The sequence below is a fragment of the Oryx dammah genome, unplaced genomic scaffold, assembly GCF_014754425.2.
Source record: "Oryx dammah isolate SB20612 unplaced genomic scaffold, SCBI_Odam_1.1 HiC_scaffold_11050, whole genome shotgun sequence".
In the NCBI taxonomy this organism is placed as follows: domain Eukaryota; kingdom Metazoa; phylum Chordata; class Mammalia; order Artiodactyla; family Bovidae; genus Oryx; species Oryx dammah.
Window position 1 is genome coordinate 10,391,593 of NW_024080444.1, and position 25,924 is coordinate 10,417,516.

Below are 25,924 nucleotides of genomic sequence, written 5' to 3' on the forward strand. Positions count from 1 at the left end.
CCATGGGGTCACAAAGAGTCAGACGCGACTGAGCGATTTCACTCTCACTTTCTTTAGCTTATCATGGAGGGAGGGAGACAGAGATGGAGGGACTAGGTCTCCCTGGAACGGGAGGGGCTGGCGCGGGTGGACTTGCAGAGGTGTGGCCCTGGGCACAGAGTCTGAGAGCAGACTTTTCCTTGGTGAGACCCAAGGAAACCATATTGAGAAACCAGAGCGAAACCTCTCAAGCAGATGGCTGCATGGAACGGATGCAGGAAAAGCAGCACCCGGGGAGGGGCACCTGCGCTGAGGCAGCGTCAGGCTCCCCACGTCCCACCCGCTGGCGTTGCCCTGGCACCCATCCTTCCTGCCTCTGCTCTGGCCACACCTCCTCCCCGAGGCTGCCCTTTCCTTTCCTGGTGGCTCCTTCCACCGCAAGGAGTGTCCCACTAACTCATCGTCAGCTCACTCCTGCAGACCTGGAGCTCCTGCAGCGGGGAGGCTGTGGCTGCCTCAGTCCTTGGCGTCGTGTCAGCACAACACACGCAGTCAGCACACGTGGGTGGTCCTGCGTGACATGGGGGCACAGCTGAAGAGCAGGTGGCTGGCCTCTCAAGTCTTTAAAAGAGCCCATGCCTTTCGCAGTTAGGAAGCCTTCTGTCACCTTTGAAAGCGGTTAGGGCCAACAGCAAGGCAAGGGCCAGGTGGAAAGGGGCTGAGACCTGGACTGAGGTCAGGAGAAGGCAGACACTTTCATGGTTTGGGGGCTTTACTGTGAAGGGGGCAGGAGCTGCTGCAATAGGATGCAGCTTCATTTATTTTAAAATAAGAAAATCAGGTGATTTTAAGCTGCCAGGGCAGAGGCTGTGAAGAGGTGAGAGTGAAGCTGCTGTAGAGGAATAATAGGAGAGGCATCAAGTCCCCTGGAGGTGGTGGGAGGGGTTGCCTGAGAGCCAGGGACCGCCGGGTGTTGAGCCTGGGCCCGAGAGAGCAGCGAGCAGGCGGTAACCAGTGTCCAGTCCCAGGGCCGCAGCAGCAAGGCCCTGCTTCGTCTGTTGGCCTGTGTGCATCTCCATCTGTGATCTGTAATTTAAAGACTGATCTTGCTTTGTGAATATGTATCCACAAGAGTGGTTCCAGAGTTTGAAAATAGAAAAGAACTAAATAATCAGGAGCTCTGGTTAGCAATGCTCCCCAGAGAGGAGAAAAGAACGTTGTGGGCAATATGTCTCTAAGCAACACAATGAAATGCTTCTGAAGTGGGTATTAAAGAAGCTGCAAGAGCTACTAATTAATTCAAATATAGCTCCTGTGCTGTGAGATGCATCCTGCTTCTGTTTTGGCCTTCAGGATCGCATCAGTCTTGGTTTTGTCTGGCTATGTAAGTCATGTGCATGTGCTCAATGTGGAAAATTTGGACAAAGAAGTTTGAGGAAGAAAATGGAAATGACCCATGGTTTCATCAAGCAGACATAACAGCTTAATATTTTGTTGTATTTCTTCCCACCGTACTTTCAGACAATTGAGATCATATTACAAACAGCTTGTACCTTGTTTTTTAAACTTTATTTTATATCATGATCATTCCCCTTGTCATTAAGTGTCCTTTGAAAGTGGCCATATCCATTCTATGGTGTGTACCATGTGTCAGATTCTATGGGGTTCGCTCACCACCGCCACACTGTTTGTAACAACGCTGCAATGAGTATCTTTTACTTAGTTTTTTTTTTTAACACCCCTGATTATCTACATAAGTTAGAGTTGTAGAAGATAAATTATCTCAGGATATGAATGCATTTACGCACTTGAAATGTTTGACCTTGTCTCCCCCGAGATCCTTAATTCAAACTTAAACGTCGCACTAACAGCGTGTGAGTGGCTATCGCCCCAGGGCCCAGTGAACACCAAGTGCCAGGCTGGGAACACAAACCAAACCCAAAATGTTTTTGCCAATGTGATGCATGGAAATAGTCTTTTTGCTTTAATTTACAAGGTATAGGGTACTTTTTCCCTAATTGTTAAATCATTTTTTATTTAACACGCCCTTAGGATTAAGTTTGACAACTTCATTGAGATAGGATTCACGTACCATGCAGATCACCCACTGAATTTCAGTGGTTTTAGTGTGTTCACAGAGTTGTGAGATGCAAACCTGAGTTCCTTAGAGCGAGAATGAATGTGGTATGGACCGCACTGGGGGAGATGGTACTCGAGCAGAGGAAAGTGAGCAAGCTAGTACCGATCAGGCGCCTGCTGTGTGCTTGGCAGCGAGCGACCGCTTTAGGCAAAGGCTGTCCCAGGAGGCTTGTAACACAAAAAGATGGATGAAATTTCCATTTGTTTTGACATTTTATCCCAGAATGAAATAATGAATTGTATTTCTCATCCCAAGCAGAAATAGATTGGTGATTACAGACTTTATTACCCAATCCCAAAGTTCATGAAACAAAACTTGTCTCGTGTTTGGTCTGGTAAACACATTCATTACACAATCAGAAGTTTGGTATTTTAGGGCCTAAAAAAGAATGATCACTGTACCTCCTGATGGCCCAAAATAGAAATGTTCTTAATAAACACTTTGTATTCCAGAATGTCTAATGGCGATATTAGAAGACTGGTACTCTTCTTAATCATATTTACCAGCTTTAAATAAGACTGGAATTATGGATGACTGTAAGGCAATAATTTTAGTGAACTACAGGCATTCCTCCCCCACCCCCCATTTTTTTTTTTTTTTTGCAGAGCGGTAAGACTTGGCGAATCTTAGCTCTCCAACCAGGGATAGAATCCATGCCCCCTGCAGTGGCAGCATGGAGTCTTAACCATGGGGCCACCAGGGAAGTCCTCAGGCTTCCCTTTATGAGCCATTTCTTAGAGAGATTTGAAAATACCAGCTAAACTTGTTGAGGCTTAGGGTTTTGTGAAGCAAGGAATTGATAGGCAAGAATTGGGATGGGGAGCAGCAGCGGTATTTATTCTGCAAGGATGAGGAAAGCAATTGCCTCAGGTAAACAGAAGCATTTTGAAAGGAGGAAGTGAAAATGTTCACAGTGTCTGCTTTTGTGGGAGGCTAGGCTCACTGTCTGATCTAAACAGAGTTCTTTTCAGTGGAACAGACCATTTTGTTAGTGTCCCAGTGTTTTATGTTTCAACTTCTTAAATGCTTATCCCTAGACAAATCTTAACTCTCCCTGGAAATTCTTGTCCTTGAGGAGTTTTCCTGGTGGCCTTTATAGGCTGGTGGACATGGGCTTCAGAGGCTGCACCCTTGCAACCCTGGCTGGGAAGTGACCTCTTGAGGCTAGGGCCCCCACCCCCCTGACCTCATTCCCAGGAAGGCTGGCCTCTTGATGCTGTTTGTTGTGGTCCCTGGATTGCAACTGAAAAGCATGCCTTAGTGTCGATTGCCCACCCAAGCTTTCTAATTAGCTAGTGAGTTCCACTTATTTCTAGGCGCTCACTCTGAGGATGCAGGAAAAGTAAGTTCCAGTTTTGGTGCTTAGAAGTTATCTTTCTATAGCACTTTCCCAGGTCATCCTCAGCCTTGTAAGGTAATTCATGAGGGGTTGGGAGAGGGATGTTCCAAGCCTAGAGCCAAGCCACTTCTATTTTGCTTTTCTATCATCTCCTACTCCCATCCCTGGCTTCTTTCCTTGCTCCTTTGACTTGTTATCTTTTCAGACTCTTAGTTATAGTCATAAACACCTACTCACTGAAAATTAAAACTTGCACTAATCAGTTTATACAATTTCTACTTCAGATTCCTCTGACTCACCATATGCCATAGAAGATTTGTATATCTTTTGTCCCTAAAAGAAGGCGTCCCTGGTGGCTCAGAGGATAAAGTGTCTGCCTGACCTAAAAACTGCAGACAAAGATGATCATCTAGGGGCCTGGCCCCAACAACCATGAAGTTTAAATGTCACCCCTTTTCAGGCTCACGTAGAGAGAGACAGAGATGCTGAAATCCCACTAACAGTTTCCATTTGAACATATTAGAATATGGACTTAGAAAATAACATCTGAACCTCATTTTGTAAATGGAACTCTTCCCAAACCACTTGGCCATGGCAGGGGCCTCTGCAGATGAAGTCTTGCTTTAGCAGCGCTGGGCTGGGCTGGGCTGGGCTTGATGGGGCCTTTCAGTAACTGAAACTTTGCTTGAAAGACTGTGCTGTCTGCCAGCCAGCAAGAGAGACTCCTCCTCATCATGAGCCTGTCTCCTCCTCCCCTCCTGCCAGCTGAGTGTTCCACAGAGCTCCATTAGCCTTTTTCTTTGAGTTGTTGTTACAATGCCAGGGTGGTTGCCAGAACCTCAGAAAAGAGGGGTTGACATTCAAGGCTTGGCTCCCCAATTGCGGTAGCATAGTGGGGCATTTAGGATTCCTGAAATTAATAGTTGATGAGGAGTTAAATAATTTCACAGTTTTCCCCCTGAATATTCCAGCTGGTCATTTCTTTAAGGCACTTTTTTTTTCCTCTAAATTTATCTACCTTTGAATACATTTTTCTCTTTTTGAACCATACTCCTTACTATTGAATCCTCATCATTGTTAGAAAGCTTGTTTTAAAGATATGTGGTGACAGTATATTCAAAGTCTTAGGTTCTCATACTTTTATTTACAAACAAAGCCAACCCCTTCATATGTATTCATCACACAAGAAGCAGAGCAGTTCACAGATTTTGTCTTCAAGGGCTGTTAATGACTGGAGCTATTCTCCTCAGGATAGAAGTTATGACTCCTCCAAGTATCTTTAAGTAGATTCATTGTTTGCTGAGAATCAGGATAGCAGGTTAAGAAGGAGGGCGTTATTTTTTACTGAGTAGATACTTTCCTTGAAGATAATTCATCAGTTATGTAGGCCATGGCATTTGGGAAACTCCCAGGAATGTTGTTCTATTTAAGAATGCTGACTTGGTGGTTTATTCTTGATGTTGGATGGGTGGTCAACAGCTTATACTGGGGAGATGGTGGCCTGAGCCTAGAGAAGCAAAGTGATCTGACCGCCACAAGACTTCAGCCTCTTCAGCTCCTTGCCACTTGTGGTGTGCTGTTCAACAGCCTTATTTCTAATTCTCAGTCTGAAGCCTGAAACTGAAACCTCATAAACCCTTTTGAAGAATATCAAATTCTGTGTCTTATACATATACGTTTAGTATATATTTACCTGCCCACAGAAGAAACCATTAATTGGATATTGGGAGCAAACTTGTTGAAAAATGTATCAATGGAGTTTTAACACTAGAAATATTTTATATAAAAGGACCAGGCATGATGACATGTTAAACTGTTGCAAGTAGATTTTTGATCTTTTGAGTAAAAATGGTCTCATCCCCAGGGACGTTAGTAAGCCTTCCAGCTCCTGTCCCGCCTGCCACGCGCTTCCTGGTTCATGGGTGTGTAGAACACCGAGGATGGAGCAAATTGGCATGACATGTTAACAGTTTTTATATGTAATAAGAGCAGATGGATTGGGGGCAGGAGGAGAAGGGGACGACCCAGGATGAGATGGCTGGATGGCATCACAGACTCGATGGACATGAGTCTGAGTGAACTCTGAGAGATGGTGATGGACAGGGAGGCCTGGCGTGCTGCGATTCATGGGGTCGCAGAGTCGGACACGACTGAGCGACTGAACTGAACTGAACTGAAGAGCAGATGAAGGCTTTATTGTCAACTATAACTTACCAAGTACCCACTGTTCCTTGGTCCTCAATGATATGCATTAAAAAGCTGATTTATTTGTTCATTTTCTTGGGTAAAATAACAAGCTGTTAATTGTGAACGGAAATAATTTTTCTCAACAGGATATGTGGCTCATGAATTTATTTTGGATACAAGACCCTTCAAAAAGTCTGCAAATATTGAGGCTGTGGATGTGGCCAAGAGGCTTCAAGATTATGGTGAGTGGTCTCACGGGAGAGACCCCCTTAAGGAGAACTTGGGTTTCTGACATTTATGCAGCTGCCTATCCTGGTTATGGACCACAGACTGAATGTGTTTGCACCATAGTAACTCATCCATAGGCTAAATGGCGAGCTGTAGACTGTGGGTAAAAAAAAAAAAAAAAAAAAAACTATGGCCCCACAGATTCTGTCCTTTGAAAGATATATTAAATCACATATCTTGAATCCATCAACAGCTAGGAAGGAGTCTTTATTGTTAACAAAATTTAAAATCCCAAAGAAAATGATTGCTGTCCTCTGTCCATGTTTCCGGTAAATTATTTGACCTATCCCACTCCTAGTAGACAGAGAGGGCCGTGGAGAGTTAAGTTGGTGTGAAGGTAGAGGGAGTGGAGAGCCTATAACGTGTAGGAGTATTGGATGAATGGCGTTTAAGGTTTATGGCCTTTGAGCCCCTCAGCCATGGCATACCTGTTTCAGCTGCTGCTAGAGATGAAGGAATAGGTGCACCTTGTTTTCACAGAGATGATACAGTTTTCTTTGAAGCTTTTTTTTTCTTTAAATCTGTGTATTGTTAGTGGATGTTCACTCAGCACAAGCTTTATTAAAATATTTTCTTAGTGACATTAATAACATCAAAGACTCTTCAATTCTCAGGAAGGCTAAGTTGGGGAGAACTTTGCCTTTTGATGAATGTAGAGTCTTATCTGAATTTTATGATTTGAATGACTTCTTTTAATAAGGAATGTGAAAACTTTAATAATAATTTTATAGTTTTACTACCATAACAGGAGTCCCACAGAGTCACATGGTGACTCATTTCCTCCCATGAATGAATGATCTTATTATGCAGTTACCCTGATAATAAATGGGAAAACCAGAGATGGTTTTCATTAATGAAATTAGCAGTTGCTTCAGAATCTCCTTTTGACCACTCCTGTGACCTGACTTAACCTCCCGGCCAGTGACTGAGTCAGGATGAGGCTTCATTTCTGGGGTGTGTGGTCTGTTTCCCACATCTGACTGCAGCAGCATTTGCAGGGAGGGAGGCGGGAGATGGGGGGGGGGTAGGAGAGAAGTGGTATTTGGAGTTACTGCCCAGTATTCCAAATTCGGTTCTATCTACAACCTTGCTATTTTTATGTTCAATAGAGTGATGGCTACACTTGCCCTAGGCTCAGGATGGTCTAGGTGTCTGGCACATAGGAAGCAATCAACAATTGTGTTTAACAAGTGAGAGAATAAGTGAACGGCTCTAAAAACAAACAAACAGTGAAGATGAAAACACAGATTCTGGGTCTTAATCACACCTACTGAATCAGAATTCCAGGGGTGAGGCACAGTGATCTGTATTTACAAGTACTTCATGGATGAATCTTATCAGGTGTGTGAGGGGCACCCTGCCAGAGGGCAGAGATTTCCAAACTTTGTTTTTTTAACTTTTTAAAAATTTTATATTGGAGTATAGTTGATTAACAGTGTTGTGATTAACCTGAATTTTTAAAGGCTCATACCTTGGATTTCCTGAATCAGAGTCAAAATCCAGGAATCTGTGTTTCCATGATAACTCAGATGGTTCCAGATATGGGAACAACTATTGCAGAAAATATTGGGCTGAATTTGCTCACTCATGGAATTGAGGTTGGATTTAATGGGTAATGAGATCAGCTTGTTGTTTAAAAAGAAAACTCTTTCTGATTTGGGTGACACAGTTGTATGCATTTGTCAAAATTAATTAAATGGTACTTAAAATTTGTGCAAACTATCACAAAAATATGGAAACAGATACTGAATTCAGATATGGAACTCTAGTTAATGATATGCATGCTGAAATGTTTAAGGGGGAACTGTACAAATGACTGTAACCTGCTTGAAAATGCATCAGAACTAAGGCAAATGCTTTAGATGTGTGAGAGGAGTAGATGACTGTGCTAAGCCACTCAGTCATGTCTGACACTTTGTGACCCCATGGACTGTAGCCCATCAGGTGACTCTGTCCATGGGGGTTCTCCAGGCAAGAATACTGGAGTGGGTTGGCATGCCCTCCTCCAGGGGATCTTCCCACCCAAGGAATTGAACCCAGGTCTCCCACATTGCAGGTGGATTCTTTGCCAGCTGCTGTGTGATACGAATAGATGACTAGATACATGATAAAGCAAACAGAGCATCATTGTAGAAGCCATGTAGGTGTATGGGTGTTCACTCTATAGTCCTTTCAACTTACCAGTATATTTGAAGAATTTTATAAAAAAATGTTAAGACAATCCTTTAAACAATGCAGGCATGACTCTAAAGCACCCCATGTAATGACGCACACCAGAATTTGGGAACCATTGACCTCCAGGGCAAACTTAGTGGACAGGAATATCAACCTAGGAGCTGTTCTTCATCTTTTAAAGTTTCACAGGAAAAATTGTAAGAATTGCGAAAAAGTTCTTTTTGGCTTTTGTCCAGGAAATCTCTCTCTCAATCATATTTTGTAAATTCATCTTCATATGTGAAAACTTTTGGAAACATGGAAATACCTTCAGCCTATATTCAGTGTAAAGACAAAGACTTTATACATCCTGGCCAAGACTGTTTCCTCATCTGTAAAATAAGGACAGTAACACTCACATCAGGGTCCTTAATGCTTGTTACCTCATTATTTAGCTTTTGGTGGGCTATATTTTAATTTCTCTTAATTGCAAGCAATACATGAACATTATAAAAAGATTCTAAAACACAAGGTAAAATAAAAACCCTAGTCTCATTTTATGCCAATAATCCTGTTAAAATTTTAGTATTTATTCTTCTTTGAAACAGCTTCCCTCAAAATATACACATATATATAAAGTATGTATATCTACACACATATAAATGTGTGTGTATATATATGCATATATAATATACTGTCATTTTTAAAACAAGACAATATCATTATGTAGCCTGCCCTTTTCACTTAAATTGGGTAAATGTTCAGAGCTATTAACCAATATAACTTTAAATACATGGGATGGTTGCACATCTATTGTATGGATACCCAGGAAGATTTGCCTACCCGCTCCTCTGCTGTTGGATGTCACGTTATTTCCTAAGCTTTTCTTTCATCAACAGTGCTGAAGTGAATCCCTAGACACATACGATAGCAAACTCTTCCAAACTGGGGAGGTCAAAGTTAGTGACACAAATTCACCCATCTCCTTGGCAGGATTTCATGCCCCCACCATGTCCTGGCCGGTGGCAGGCACTCTCATGATTGAGCCCACCGAGTCGGAAGACAAGGCAGAGCTGGACAGATTCTGCGATGCCATGATCAGCATCCGACAGGAAATTGCCGACATTGAGGAGGGCCGCATCGACCCCAGGGTCAACCCACTGAAGGTACACAGGCACCGGTACTTTATCTAAAATATCCCAGAGAGCAGAAAGCAGTGTCTGGCTGGGGTGCTGGCAACCTCTGAACTCTACTGGAAGATGATATCCTTGCCTAGAATAAGACTGTTCTTCTGAGAGGATAAATTCATTACCTGAAAGTTTAAATCTTGAATCAACACAGCAGTGGTTACTCAAGTATAATGTGGTTATTTCTGATATGTTCTAATTTTAAATATCTATTTGGTGGTCACTTGTTGGTTTTATATATCTCTTTGGTGCTGTTCACCCCACAAGGACCCAGTTGGCTGTCAAAGGAGGGAGCAGAGACTGATGGGCTTTATAGTTATAGAAGTCTTACCATTCCATATCTCTGTTTGATGCTCTCTACTGAGATTATTTACCTTTTATACTCTGGATAAAGATATTCTCATATTGGAATAGTTACCTCTTAGAACAACCAGACTGGCACTTGGCCTGAATGTTTTACCATGTTTATGGCCTACACTGGAGAAAAAATTGTTAAACATTGCTTCCTCTCTTCAAAACTATGTTCCTTTTATATCTGGTCAGAGCCCTAAGAGTTCTGTATTAGGTCCAGCCACTGTTAAGCTGAGGGATCGTGAACTGAAAATACTGCAAAGGCTGTGATTGTGTCGTTACGGCTCCAAGCCAGAGAAGCAGTCTGAGATGTACAGAGGAGCTCAGACACATTCCAGAGCCGCCCCGTGAAGGTGGAGCACTGGGGCCAATGACTGGCGGGGAAAGGCTGGTCCCCTGTGAGTCTCATAGGATAGCGGAGGAATAGAATATAATTTGCTCTTATCATTTTTTCTCTGGATACTGATGATTCTTTCAGGATTTAGACAATTTTTTTAAAAACTGGCAATAGATGTCTAAAAAATATAATACTGAGATACAAAAGCAAGTGGAGGATAAAACACACACAGGATACTATAAGGTTTAAAAGTGTACCAAACTAAGCTCTATGCAGTTTATTAACATATACAGTAATAGTATAAAAATATGAGAATCATGACAACCAAATTCAAGATAGTGGCTGGCACTGGTGAAGAGGACCAGCAGTAAGATGGAGAGGGGATAGGCTGGCATGGTCAACCATATCTGTAATGTTTCTTATTTTAAAAGCTTAAGCAAACATGACAAAATGTTGATTCATGTTGGGTGGTAAATGTGCTATTATGTTATTGTAACTTTCTGATATTCAAAATACTTCACAATAAACATTTTCCTACCAAAATTTCCTTCCCCACAAACTGAAATAAAACCACCACCCTCCATCCGTGGGCTTTCATCAGCTCACTGGCAGACATGATGAGCAGAGGGGAAGGCGGGCTTCTGCTCTGACCCTTCTCCTGTCCATTGTCTCTGTCTCAGATGTCTCCACACTCCTTGACCTGCGTCACATCCTCCCACTGGGATCGGCCGTATTCCAGAGAGGTGGCAGCATTCCCACTTGTAAGTTCTCCTCTGAAGCTGGACGTGCCAGCTGGTCCAGGTTCACGTGCTATGAGGGGCCATCACCCAGTCCGAGGGCTCCGCTCTTGCCATCTCCTCACTATAGTGACCATATGTAGGCTACCTTTGCAGAAAAACACAACACAGGAATTGGCTTTCCAAGTTCTGAGGTCAGAGTGCCAACCACAGGCCTGGAAATCCTCAGGGCGCACAATGCAGGAAGACCAAATAAAAGTCTGTCTAGTGGGTCAGTGTTTTCTGCCATCATCCTTTTTAATTATGTGAAGGTGCTCTGCAGGCTGGTGGAGCAGGGGTGGGAGATTTGGAGGGATGGTAACGAAGGAGGCTGGATTTTAGCTTCTTATACTTTTTGAGTACTTGCTGGGCCAGCGATATCTCAGGTTGTGGGAGTAGCATTGCAGTCTCCTCCCCACCCCAGCCCCACCCCTCCAAGAAACTTCTCAGGATATCTCAAGTCATTTGTCTTTTGTCCCCTGCAGCCCTTTGTGAAACCAGAGAACAAATTCTGGCCAACCATCTCCCGGATTGATGACATCTATGGAGATCAGCACCTGGTTTGTACCTGCCCACCCATGGATGTTTATGAGTCCCCATTTTCTGAACAGAAGAGGGCCTCTTCTTAGTGTTCTCTCCCTAAGTTCAAGTGACTGACTTGATGTGCTTTGGAGCATCTCATGAGATATTTCATTTTCCACCACAGACTCAAGTAGGGGTTTTATATACTGTGTATATTCTCTCAAGGTAAATGTAAATACAGTAGCACAGTGGGTGGAAGCTCATCGCTGGAAGACTGATTTGCTTCGGTGTCTCTGCTTTCACACATAGCAGTTGCCTTGATTGGGACCATTTAATTTTTTTGCATAGAAGATTCAGAGTGTGCTGGTAACTTTAACTTCAATGTAGCAAGTTTGAAGATGTTATAGAGGCTATACTGGAGATCCAATAGATATTTTTATTCCAAATAAGTCCTTGTGGACTGTGCCATCTGTGGGAAACCCCAGGGCAAATGTTTACATTTTGTATACATTGAAGAAATCTTTTTCCTCCTACTAATTTACTCAATCTGTAATAGCATTTCTGAGTGTTTTCATTTTTCCATATGTGTAGCTTTTAAGTCTGCAATTAATATTCTAATAAAAGCATTGCAATTTGAAGAATGCCTTTTTGATCCAATTTTCATCATTAATTCCCTCATATCCTAGGTTCAGAGGGGTTTGCAGGGTAATGAGAATATCCAGCCCAGTAGAACTGTTACATTATCAGTTGTGTCTTTGGCTAAAGAACCCGTTTGTATGTCTTAACAGTGATTGCCACTTCAGCCCTGTTAAAATTGTTTTTGGCTGCATATACCTGAAAAACAACCACAGCAGTTTAATGAAATAATAATTAACAGTAAGTCCAGAGGTAGTAAGTCAAGAGCTAGTCTTCAGTCTTACTATTCTGCCCCCTTTGCATACAGTCTTCATCCTCATGGTCCTAGGATGGCTGCTGAGTACCCGGGCATCAGATACCCAATTCTATGCAGGGAAAAGGAAGAGAAACAAAAGACAGAATCTATCCAAGTTGGCTTCTTCTGGAATGTTTGTCCAGAGATTCCACCCAATAACTTCTGTGCTTTTACTGGCCAGGCTTGGTTCAAGTTGCCACTCTGAGCTTCAAGGGGATATGAGGCAGTCTTTCACCTGGGCATTTTACTACCCCTAAGAAAATCAGAAGTTTGCTAATTGAAGAAGAGAAGGAGTTTCAGGTAGGCAACTCGCATGCCTGTCACAAATAACTTTCCCATGGAAATAGCAAATGCTTCGGATGTTCTTCTCCAATTGTTACTCAGTATCTGCTTTAATCCTGATTACTTGGTTCCTTATTACTCAAACAACTGTTATTTGACCTGTTATGACAGTGATCTGGACAAAAGGTCTGAGCACTCTACTGAATGCTCTGCAAGTGGTCTACTTAATCTCACACTTAAAAGGTCTGTAGAACTCTTCATTCTGGCCAAAGCAGTAGAGAAGTGATGGGATCCATGGTTCCTTTCTTACGTAATAATTAAATAGTAAAGATCTGAGTCCTTCTCAGTCTGTATTCCCTGGAGTATGTTCAGGGCAAAAGCAGGCGATTCAGAGAGTTGAAGTAAACTGTTCGTCTTCAGTGCTCATGTGTTCACCTGCGTCTCTGCTTGTGTGGCGTCCTCCACCTGGGACACTTGTCCCACCACCTTGCTTTGCTGGCTCCTGTTCTTCATGTTTCGGCAACTCTTCAGGTCTCCCACACATCTCTGAAATGGGCTGTTATTTTCTAGTTTGGCACTCAGTCTGTTATCCTACAGTCTGCACAGTTAACAATTATTCTGTTTACTTGGTTTTTACCTGCCTCACTAAATTCTCTGAGAGTGGGGATCACGTCTTATTCATCACTGGATTCCCAGTGCTGGGCTAGGGCTTTCCACACAGTATGTGTTCAACAAACAGCTGTGGTTTTAGATCGTTTCTTACCCCAGTGCTTTACCAATCTAAGTCTGGGGACACCCCACTGGAGAAAAGCTCAAGTCTGTCCAGCAGATACACTCACCCACAATCGCTGCCGCACGCTGATCCCAGGTAAAGGGGGCGAGAAAAAGTGGGGTTTCCCCAGTGCTAGGGGAGCGTCATCATCCGTCACTCCTTCTGTGGAGAGCAGGAGGAGAGAGGCTGGAGGCAGGAGTGTGACGGCAGTTAGGCCAGTATGCAGAACGTCCAGAGACAAGAATCCAGGAAGCAGGAGCTGGTGTCCAACACGGAGCACACGCCTTTTGTAAACATAGCACAGGACAGCAACCAGAGTACCTGCCCTGTAGTCAGACTGCCTGGGGTCATTCATATCCTGGCTCCCCCACATCCTACCTGTATGGCCTCAAAAGGATAATCTGCACCTCTGAACTTCTGCACCTCTGAACTTCAGACTCCTAATCTGTGGAATGCTATTACCTACCACTCATAGGTGGCAGAGAATATATTGTTTGGAAGTGTCTGGCACAAAGTAAGTGCTCTTAAATGTTAGCTCTTATATCCTCAATCTAAACTTTTCTGGTGTCCTATACTCTACACTCTATACTCCTTGACCCAGCCCAGGAGTGCAACTCCAATTTGACCTACATTGCATTCAGATCCACCTTCCTTTCCTTTCCTAACAGCCCCTTTCCTCTGGACCATCAGAAAAGCAGAAGGAACATGAGTTGTGACTTCATACAGATTGAATTAAATTCTCAGATAAACCAACTGTTTTCAGAAAACAGACAAATTCACTTATCATTTCTGCATTTCAGTTATTTAAGGTATAAAATAGCAGTAATAAAAGTACTTACCTCAGTTAGCCTTGTTGGAAAGATTAAACAAGACAAAGTGAGCACTTGACATAGTGTCTGGCACTCAGAAATCACTTATTCAGCAGACTGACTCACGTACCAGGTACCATTCTAAATGGCTTCCCTGGTGGCTCAGCAGTCAAGAATCCGCCTGCAATGCAGGAGACAGGGGTTCGATTCCTGGATCTGGAAGATCTCCCCTGGAGAAGGCAAATGGCAACCCATCCCAGTACTCTTGCCTGGGAAATCCAGACAGAGGAACCTGGTGGGCAGTCCCCTCCCAGCCTCTACAGTCCATAGGGTCACAAAGAGTTGGACAGGACCAAGCATGGACACACTCACCATGTCGATGAACAGATAACACAAGATGAACAAGAAAGTTAAGGCCTCTTTCATGGGGCATCAATTCTAGATGGACAAACACAAAGATTTCACAGGGTTAAATATTCTTTAGAAAACAAAAACCAGTATGGTACGTGGCTAGGAGTTTGGGACTCCTTTATATTGGATGGCCAGGGAAGGAAGGATTCTCTTACAAGGTGACTTTCAGCCTAAAATCTGAACAAAATGAAACCAGCCATGACTAGATGTGGGGAAGTGGGGTCGGGGGTGTTCAGGAAGAGGGAGAAGCATGTTTGAAGATATTAGTATCTGTATTTTCCATCTTTAAGCATTTGGCTATTTTCAGTCTCATATGTAAAGGGTTTAAAGAATCCCTGGGAAATAGGGTAGGAAGAAAGAAGATGAGGAATAAAGGCTGGGGTTGAAGTATTTCTGAAATCAAGAATGGGGAGGAGGGATTTGAGCCTACAGTCAAGATCACAGGGGATGAAAATGGGGTCCAGAGAGGAAAAAAAGGGGTCCTGGCTCAGGATGGAGGGCTTTGAGGGAAAAGGAGAAAAGGTATGGGGGTGAGGGATGGGGCTTGGTCCTTAGGTCAGGAAGGGAGAGAAGGATTTGTAACTAGGGAAGTGGGGAGAGAGAAATGAAAATGAGGGAAAGATGCAGGTTAGAAATAGAAAACGGGGGAGGAGGTGGTAAGGGCCTATGATGGGGACAGGAAGGATTCAGATGCGGAAGAGGAAAGATCGTCATTAGCTCAGTGACAAGACAGGTGAAAGATTGACAGGAAAGAAAGGTCAGATGACGGGGTAGGGGAGGTGGGTAAAAGTGCTCCAGGCTGAGAAGGGAGTCGAGAGCATGAGCACTAGGCCCAAGCAGGCAGGCAGGCAGGACTCCTCAAATTAGGGAGGGGGAATCTAGAGAATGGGCAGGCGGACGGTTAAAAAGCTGACTTGAGAGCAGAGTATCAGAAAAGGAAGGGATGGAGGCAGGAGGAGGCCTAAACTTGGGAGGGAGGCAGGCTGACCAGAAGCAGAGGAAGAGGAAAGCCACAGTAATGAGGGGCAGGTGGCACTCGGAGGTGGCAGAAGAGACCTGGGGTCTGCGTTCCCGGGATGAGAAAGGCTGGGAGGGCCCAGACACAGTAGAGTGGGGAGGCCCTTCGATAAAAAGGGTAGAGGGAGGACCCCATGGTTAGGAGGGAAATGTGTGTGGGAAGGAGGGCCCTGAGAGAAGAGGAAGAGCAAGAGGTCTTTCTTAGAAGCCAACCAGGCAGCAAGATTTCTGAACTGAGGAAAACAAGTAAGAGCCAAACCTGAGGACAGAGGTAAGGAAGTGGGCAACAGAGGAGTGACTATCTTAGGGTTAGAATATCTGTGAAATTGAAAACAAGAGTCCAGAGAGTGGCAAAGCCCTGAGGACAGAGCTAGTGGCAACTTCCCAGGGGGCCCGAGGGGCTGGTTGTGGCCACAGGAGACAGGGCCCCTGCTGCACCTGTGTGGCTGAGTGATGCTCTCCTACTGCTGCCTCATTCTGTTCAGCTGTGATTCTCACCACTTGCGTCACTGACTACTTGATCTCCTAGTCCTCCGCATTCAGAAGGGCCTCCCAGCTGTGGCTTTACCTGGCCAACTAACTTCAGAGCCCTTGTACACGTTGTTCTTCTGGAGGTTTTCCCAGGTCTCTTCCCCACCTCTCATGAACAACTCCCTGGGAATGGGGAATAAGTCCCTGATATTAAACAAGCTATAATCCCTGTTTTCAGATGACCTGTCTCAAAGTTTTGGAACATATTTTCAATCCGGGGGAGGGGGCAGTCTCTGGTGCCTGGAACTGGGAAGGGTTACTAAGATACCATTTCTGTAAAAGCAGTGCTGCTTAACTATGACTTAAGAGGCCTTTGAAGGCTAGCCGGGAAATCTACCTCTTTCCTCTGTATCATTGTTCCTACAGGAAATATTTATAAAATTCATCAAGAGATTTCATTTTTTACTTACATTAAGTTACAGGTTATGGCCATCATTCTTTTACAAATTAAGTTCTAAAATGCAGGTTGGAGAGTACCTGCAACTTCTTCCAAATTCAAGGGAATCAATGAATAATGGAAGGCTGAAAAAAAAATCAACTACACATTATTTTTTTTAATGGACCTCCATGGCTGTCTGTTGGAGAAGGTGATGGCACCCCACTCCAGTACTCTTGCCTGGAAAATCCCAGGGATGGAGGAACCTGGTGGGCTACAGTCCATGGGGTAGCTAAGAGTTGGACACGACTGAGCGACTTCACTTTCACTTTGCACTCTCATGCACTGGAAAAGGAAATGGCAACCAACTCCAGTGTTCTTGCCTGGAGAATCCCAGGGACAGGGGAGCCTGGTGGGCTGCCGTCTATGGGGTCGCACAGTCGGACACGACTGAAGTGACTTAGTAGCATGGCTGTCTGTGGGTCTGGATCTCTTATAGAGGTCTAGATTTTCAGAACCAATGCAAGAGTTTTAGTGTGCTTTTGATCCACTTATTGCATTGTACTTTAACCTCACTAGTAAAAGCTTTTATATAGTTGAGAGTATGACATCTGCAACTTCCTACAAAACGATGTCTGAGGGGCATTGGAAAAAAAACAAAAACAAAACAAAAACCTTGGTGAGATTCAGAAGATTTAAGTGTTTTAAGTTAGAGCCACAGTCATAAATTCCCAGAAAACAGGGTGGAATCCAACAGCACCAGGAGTGATGTCAGTCATTCCCCAAAAATGCAGAATTTCCCCCAACAGTGCTGCCACTGGGAACTTGATCCAAATTGCTACTCACTGCAGTAGGAAGCAGCCAAAGCAGAATTAGATACAAACAGATTCTTTCTTAAAAGTCTGGCATAAAGAGTGGAAAAAGATAACTTGCTTGCATTCAAGACATTTTATCCAACGTGAACTACATAAGAATATTAAAGTTCCCTAAAATAGAAGAACTAGATGTTTTTATTGGTTAAGAGAAGTGGCTTCAAATGCATTCCAAAAGACAATGAAGAAAATACTTTCCATGGAAGGAGACAGTTGGGTAGGCTGTTAAATAAACTCGCAAATAGCAAAGGAGTGAGTATACGGTGTGGTGCTAGCCATGTTGTGGGGGGGAGCAGGGGAGAGTCAGCACTATTTCTGTATTTTTGTAGAAAGACTGCCTTTAGCCTGGGACAGTGCCTGCCATTCACAGAAGTGCTGTCAGACTGGGGTCTAATTCTCCTGAGGAGCAGTAGGCAGTTTGAAGACAAGAGGGTGAAAGTTAAGCAGCCTCAGTACCATCCTGACACAACTTCATTATTTTCCAGAAACTAGTTGCATTTAGGAATGAAGTCCAAGGTTTTTATAGGAAAATGAGAAGAGCCTCTAAAAAGAAACAAGTGCCATGCCACAACCATTCAGACATTTTCAGATGAAATTCAGTCAGGTTACACACAGGTTCTCTTTAAATTAGTATTCAAATCTGGTTTTCAAAGAGCAAAAGGATGTAATATAAAAATACTGGAGTTAATAATCAATACAGTGAAGCAGAGAAAGTAGTGATTAAGTACCAGAGCAATGAGTTTCAATGCTAAGTCTGCTCCTGACTACCTTCAGTGACTAAGGGTGAATAACTCTCATCTCCAGTAAAGTGGAGATGATGCCATTCGCCTCACAGGGTGTGTGTGAGTAGGAAGTTGGAATGAAAACTACGAATGGTACTCAATTCTTTTTGGACACAGAATGAACACACACGGGAATAGTTGCTATCCCTGCTCCAAAGACATGGATATGCCAGTGAAATCCTTCTCTTCTCCCCATTAAAAAAAAAAAAAAGGTTCAAGGAAGAAGAGGAAACCTCCAGGTGGCAGAAACGGAGAGGGAACCCGAAGGACCGGACACTGCAAGGCCAAGGGAGGCAGCGGGGTGTGTCTCAGGCACTGGCGTCCAAAGATGCCAGGGAAGAGAGATGCTAGGAGTTGAGGCTGCAAGGATGATGGGTAGTGAGAAGTAGAGATGGGGTATGCTTAGAATGAGGAAAGTTCTGTCCCAGTAGGAGGACTGAAAACTTGGTATCTTTAGTTCAGGGTCACAGCAGGAAAACAAGCTTTCCCTCCCAGGCCATGGGTGGAAACAAAGTCACTAACAAGAATGTTTGCTGCCTGTGAACACAGAAGTCAAATTCATACTAGCTGCATTGTGAAAGAATCCCATTCAACAAAATTAAGAACTGGTTCAGTTAAACAGTGGACTCAGTTCAGTTCAGTTCAGTTGCTCAGTCGTGTCTGACTCTTTGTGACCCCATGAATCGCAGCACACCAGGCCTCCCTGTCCATCACCAACTCCCAGAGTTCACTCAGACTCACATCCATCGAGTCGGTGATGCCATCCTCTGTCGTCCCCTTCTCCTCCTGCCCCCAATCCCTCCCAGCATCAGAGTCTTTTCCAATGAGTCAACTCTTCGCGTGAGGTGGCGAAGTACTGGAGTTTCAGCTTTAGCATCATTCCTTCCAAAGAAATCCCAGGGCTGATCTTCAGAATGGACTGGTTGGATCTCCTTGCAGTCTAAGGGACTCTCAAGAGTCTTCTCCAACACCACACTTCAAAAGCATCAATTCTTCAGCGCTCAGCCTTCTTCACAGTCCAACTCTCACATCCATACATGACTACTGGAAAAACCATAGCCTTGACTAGACGGACCTTTGTTGGCAAAGTAATGTCTCTGCTTTTCAATATGCTATCTAGGTTGGTCATAACTTTTCTTCCAAGGAGTAAGCATCTTTTAATTTCATGGCTACAGTCACGATCTAGACTCAGAAAATTCAATGAATTGGAAGATCTAAGGAAATTACCAGACTGGGTAGCACAGAGTGGGTAAAGAGATAGAAGATGTAAGAGATATTAAGGTATGGCGGGTAGACTGCTGCAAACTTCTAGGAGGCTGAGAAGGAGACAGAAAAAAATGGGAGGAGCAATTATTTTTAAAGGAAAAATTACAAATTCCAGAAATGCATTTTCAATTTAAAGGAATACAATGAATCCCAAGCGAAGCAAATAGAGATTAATCCACACCTAGACAGATTTTAGTGAAACTCAGAAGTTATTAGAGAGAAAAACATACATCCTTCAAAGAAATAATCAAAATGACATCCAACTTTTTTCAGCAATAAAAGATGTCAGAACACAATGGAATACCTACAGAATGTGACAGAAAGATAACTGGGAACCTACAATTCTAAACCCAGACAATTTACCTTTCTAAAATCAGTGTGGAAAAAAGACACTTTCAACCCACAAAGAGAAAACTTACTGTTCATAGACTTTCACTGAAAAGTCTGGCACAAAAACATCTTGAAGTATTGAACAAGAAACAGTGAGTAAATAGACAAAACTTATCAAGTAAATTAGTAAGTCATATTTAAAATAACAAGTTTTAAAAATAAGTTATAACAAATATTAAACATTAACATGGAAAATAGGTCAAAAGATAATTTGAAGGGAAATAAAAATATACTTGTTTTATTCAGGAAAAAATTGAGCTAGTGACCATTTTATAAATATATGCTCTCACGTGTAGGTACATTGAAAGATTAAGGATGATCACAAAATGATAGAAACATTACCTTTTGGTCATGGTGGTTTGTGTTGGGGGGTCAGGGGGAAGATAAAATCTGCTTTAAATGTAAGATCAAGGAGGAAAGAGAAGATTCATTCCTGCATCCTCCATAACAACAACTGCAATGACAGGAATATACATGCCAGGATAATAAACATAGAGATACTAAGTTTATTAAGACTATCCCAAAGCATAAAGTCCAATGAAATAAAGTCTCAGATTTCAACATCTGAAATACTATATTTGTTTATGAATACCTAAGTATAAAAATAAACAGAAAAGGCAACACTGAACTCATAATTTCTTAGGGAGGGGAATGGGCAAGGTGATTGATTAAAGTATGTTTTTGTTTATGGTATTTTATTTAAAATCTTAAGAATGATCCTAATGATCAATACTAGATAGCTTGTATATATGCTAGTTTCATACTTTTTCATACTTTGAAAACAAACAGGAACTTCCATGGCAGTCCATTGGTTGAGAGTTCGCCTTCCAATGCAGGGACTGCAAGTGCAATCCCCGGTTGGGGAACTAAGATACGAAATACCTCAGGGCCAAAAAACCAAAACATTTAAAAAAAACACACAAAACAGAAACAGTATTGTTAACAAATTCAAAAAAGACCTTAAAAATGCTCCACATCAAAACAATCTTCCAAAACAAACCCCAACAGGCATAGAACATAGCATAGATGTTACTTTCCTTCCATTTCCTGAGCCAGTTTCTTTGCAATAAAAGAGAAGTCTTCTTTGTTGGGTTGCTGTGAAGTTTCAGTATCACTCATAAAGTCTGACACATAAATGCTTAACAAATGTGAGCTTCCTCTCAAGAGTTCCTTTTTATTGCTAAACCTGTTTTGTTTTCTGAGTAGATGAAAACCTGTTTTTGAAAGGCTTCTTGGTGGGTATGGCATAAGCCCTCTTGGAGGAGGTCGCCATTAACCCCATGATAGAGCAGCCAGAACTTACACAAGATTGGGAAACAGACTCTTGGGAGGGCACAAACAAAACCTTGGGTGCACCAGGACCCAGGAGAAAGGAGCAGTGACCCCACAAGAGACTGGCCCAGACCAGCCCATGAGTGTCCAGGAGTCTCCGGCCGAGGTGAGGGTTGGCAGTGGCCTGCAGATTTGGGGGCACTCTGTGCAGCAGTGAGAGTGGGACCTTTTGAAGGAGGTAATCTTCATTACCTCCACCATAGCGTGGCCTCAGGTCAAGTAACATTGAGTGAAAACAGCCCAGCCCATCAATAGATTGGATTAAAGATTTACTGAGCATGGCCTCACCCATCAGAACAAGACCCAGTTTCCCCCTCAGTCTCTCCCATGGGAAGCTTCCATTAGCCTCATATGTATGCAGGTCAGGGAGCAGCAGTTAGAACTGGACATGGAACAAGACTGGTTCCAAATTCGGAAAGGAGTACATCAAGGCTGTATATTGTCCCCTGCTTATTTAACTTATATGCAGAGTACATCATGTGAAATGCCATGCTGGAGGAAGCACATGCTGGAGTCAAGACTGCCGGGAGAAATATCAACAACCTCAGATATACAGGTGACACCACTCTTATGGCAGGAAGCGAAGGACTAATGAGACTCTTGATGAAAGTCAAAGAGGAGAGTGAAAAAGTTGACTTAAAACTCAATATTCAGAAAATCATGGCATCTGGTCCCATCACTTCATGGCAAATAGACGGGGAAATAATGGAAACAGTGACAGACTTTATGTTTTGGGGCTCCAAAATAACTGCAGATGGTGACTGCAGCCATGAAATTAAAAGACGCTTGCTCCTTGGAAGGAAAGTTATGACCAACCTAGACAGCGTATTAAAAAGCAGAGACATTACTTTATCAACAAAGGTATGTCTAGTCAAAGCTATGGTTTTTTCCAGTAGTCATGTATGGATGTGAGAGTTGGACTATAAAGAAAGCTGAGAGCTGAAGAATTGATGCTTTTGAACTGTGGTGTTGGAGAAGACTCTTGAGAGTCCCTTGGACATCAAGGAGATCCAAATAGTACATCCTAAAGGAAATCAGCCTTGAATATTCATTGGAAGGATGAAGCTGATGAAGCTGATTCATCATCATTCATTGATGATGAAGCTGAAACTCCAATACTTTGGTCACCTGATGTGAAGAACTGACTCATTGGAAAAGACCCTGATGCTGGGAAAGATTGAAGACAGGAGAAGGGGATGACAGAGGATGAGATGGTTGGATGGCATCACCGACTCAATGGACAGGAGTTTGAGTAAACTCCAGGAGTTTGGACAAGGAGACCTGGCATGCTGCATGCAGTCCATGGGGTTGCAAAAAGTGGGACTCGACTGACCGACTGAACTGAACTGATAAGCCTCTTATCCTTCTCCATCAGAGGGCAGACAGAATGAAAACCATAGTCACAGAAAACTAACCAATCTGATCACATTTGACCACAGCCAAGACGGATGGGTCATGGTGGAGATTTCTGACAAAACATGGTCCACTGGAGAAGGGAACGGTAATCCACTTCAGTATTCTTACCTTGAGAACCCCATGAACAGTATGAAAAGGCAAAAAGATAGGACACTGAAAGATGAACTCCCCAGGTTGGTAGGTACCCAATATGCTTCTGGAGATCTGTGGAGAAATAACTCCAGAAAGAATAAAGAAATGGAGCCAAAGCAAAAACAATACCCAGTTGTGGATGTGACTCATGATGGAAGTAAAGTCCAATGCTGTAAAGAGCAATATTCCATCAGTTCAGTTCAGTCACTCAGTCGTGGCCGACTCCTCGCGACTCCATGAATCGCAGCACGCCAGGCCTCCCTGTCCATCACCATCTCCCAGAGCTCACTCAGACTGACGTCCATCGAGTCTGTGATGCCATTCAGCCATCTCATCCTCAGTTGTCCCCTTCTCCTCCTGCCCCCAATCCCTCCCAGCATCAGAGTCTTTTCCAATGAGTCAACTCTTCGCATGAGGTGGCCAAAGTACTGGAGCTTCAGCTTTAGCATCATTCCTTCCAAAGAAATCCCAGGGCTGATCTCCTTCAGAATGGACTGGGAACCTGGAATGTTAGGTCCATGAATCAAGGCAAATTGGAAGTGGTCAAACCGGAGATGGCAAGAGTGAACATTGACATTTTAGGAATCAGCAAACTAAAATGGACTGGAATGGGTGAACTTAACTCAGATGACCATTATATCTACTACTATGGGCAAGAATCCCTTTAAAGAAAATGGAGTAGCCATCACAGTCAACAAAAGGAGTCCAAAATGCAGTACTTGGATACAATCTCAAAAATGACAGAACCATCTGTTTGCTTCCAAGGCAAACCGTTCAATATCACAGTAATCCAAGTCTATGCCCTGACCAGTAATGCTGAAGAAGCTGAAGATGAATGGTTTTGTGATGACCTACAAGACCTTTTAGAACTAACACCCCCAAAAGATGTCCTTTTCATTATAGCGGACTGGAATGCAAAGTAGAAAGTCAAGAAACACCTGGAGTAACAGGCAAATTTGGCCTTGGAGTACAGAATGAAGCAGGGCAAAGACTAATGGAGTTTTGCCAAGAGAATGCACTGGTCATAGCAAACACCATCTTCCAACAACACAAGAGAAGACTCTACACATGGACATCACCAGATGGTCAATACTGAAATCAGACTGATTATATTCTTTGTGGCCAAAGATGGAGAAACTGCATACAGTCAGCAAAAACAAGACTGGGAGCTGACTGTGGCTCAGATCATGAACTCCTTATTGCCAAATTCAGAGTTAAATTGAAGAAAGTAGGGAAAACCACTAGACCTTTCAGGTATGACCTAAATCAAATCCCTTACAATTATACAGTGGAAGTGACAAATTCAAGGGATTAGATCTGATAGACAACTGCCTGAAGAACTATGGATGGAGGTTTGTGACATTATACAGGAGGCAGGGATCAAGACCATCCCTAATAAAAATAAATGCAAAAAGGCAAAATGGTTGTCTGAGGAGGCCTTACAAATAGCTGTGAAAAGAAGAGAAGCGAAAGGCAAAGGAGAAAAGGAAAGATATACCCACTTGAATGCAGAGTTCCAAAGAATAGCAAGGAGAGGTAAGAAAGCCTTCCTCAGTGATCAATGCAAAGAAATAGAGGAAAACAATAGAATGGTAAAGTCTAGAGATCTCTTCAAAAAAAATTAGAGATACCAAGGGAACACTCATGCAGAGATGGGCACAATAAAGGACAGAAATGGTCTGTACCTAACAGAAGCAGAAGATATTAAGAAGAGGTGGCAAGAATACACAGAAGAACTATACAAAAAAGATCTTCACAACCCAGATAATCACGATAGTGTGATCATTCACCTAGAGCCAGACATCCTGGAATGCAAAGTCAAGTGGGCTTTAGGAAGCATCATTACGAACAAAGCTAGTGGAGGTGATGGAATTCCAGTTGAGCTATTTCAAATCCTAAAAGATGATGCTGTGAAAGCGCTGCTCTCAATATGCCAGCAAATTTGGAAAACTCAGCAGTGGCCACAGGACTGGAAAAGGTCAGTTTTCATTCCAATCCCAAAGAAAGGCAATGTCAGAGAATGCTCAAACTACCACACAGTTGCACTCATCTCACATGCTAGCAAAGCAATGTTCAAAATTCTCTAAGCCAGGCTTCAACAGTACGTGAACCGTGAACTTCCAGATGTTTAAGCTGGATTTAGAAAAGGCAGAGGAACCAGAGATCAAATTGCCAACAATGCTGGATCACTGAAAAGACAAGAGTTCCAAAAAACATATATTTCTGCTTTATTGACTATGCTAAAGCCTTTGACTGTGTAGATCACAACAAACTGTGGAAAATTCTAAAAGAGATGGGAACACCAGACCACCTGACCTGTCTCCTGAGAAATATGTATGCAGGTCAAGCAACAGAATTGGACATGGAACAACAGACTGGTTCCAAATCCAGAAAGGAGTATGTCGAGACTGTATATTGTCAGCCTGCTTATTAAACTTATATAGAGTACATCATGAGAAACGCTGGGCTGGATGAAACAACCAGCTGGAATCAAGATTTCTGGGAGAAATATCAGTAACCTCAGATATGCAGATGACACCACCCTTATGGCAGAAAGTGAAGAGGAACTAAAAAGCCTCTTGATGAAAGTAAAAGAGGAGAGTGAAATAGTTGGCTTAAAATTCAACACTCAGAAAACTAAGATTATGGCATCTTGTCCCATCACTTCATGGGAAATAGACGGGGAAACAGTGGAAACAATGACAGACTTTATTTCTTGGGCTCCAAAATCACTGCAGATGGTGACTGCAGCCATGAAAGTAAAAGATGCTTCCTCCTTGGAAGGAAAGTTATGACCAACCTAGACAGCATATTAAAAAGCAGAGACATTACTTTATCAACATAGGTCCATCTAGTCAAAGCTTTGGTTTTTCCAGTAGTCATGTATGGATGTGAGAGTTGGACTATAAGGAACGCTGAGAGCCGAAGAATTGATGCTTTTGAACTGTGGTGTTGGAGAAGACTCTTTAGTGTCCCTGAACTGCAAGGACATCCAACCAGTCCATCCTAAAGGAAATCAGTCCTGAATGTTCACTGGAAGGGCTGATGCTGAAGCTGAAACTCCCAATACTTTGGCCACCTGATGCGAAGAACTGACTCATTTGAAAAGACCCTGATGCTGGGATTGATTGCAAGGCGAGAGTAGAAAGGGACAACAGAGGATGAGATGGCTGGATGGCATCACCGACTCGATGGACATGAGTTTGAGTAAGCTCTGGGAGTTGGTGATGGACAGGGAAGCCTGGCATGCTATAATCCATGGGGTTGCAAAGAGTCGGACAGGGTTGAGCAACTGAACTGAAGTTGGTGGTTTGAGTACCACACAAGATGGAGTATATATATTTC

At 43.1% G+C, this 25,924-nt stretch overlaps 1 protein-coding gene across 1 annotated transcript in view; it reads left to right on the forward strand.

The window, feature by feature from the left end:
- Window positions 1–11,903, forward strand: part of LOC120860210 (glycine dehydrogenase (decarboxylating), mitochondrial) — an 80,839-nt gene extending 68,936 nt beyond the window's left edge. The window contains exons 22-25 of the mRNA XM_040235990.1: window positions 5,792–5,887; window positions 9,081–9,253; window positions 10,643–10,723; window positions 11,224–11,903. Of these exons, the coding sequence (XP_040091924.1) occupies window positions 5,792–5,887; window positions 9,081–9,253; window positions 10,643–10,723; window positions 11,224–11,367 (494 nt within the window). The 3' untranslated portion in view covers window positions 11,368–11,903. The remainder of the gene's footprint in view (window positions 1–5,791; window positions 5,888–9,080; window positions 9,254–10,642; window positions 10,724–11,223) is intronic.
- Window positions 11,904–25,924: the final 14,021 nt, after the last annotated feature.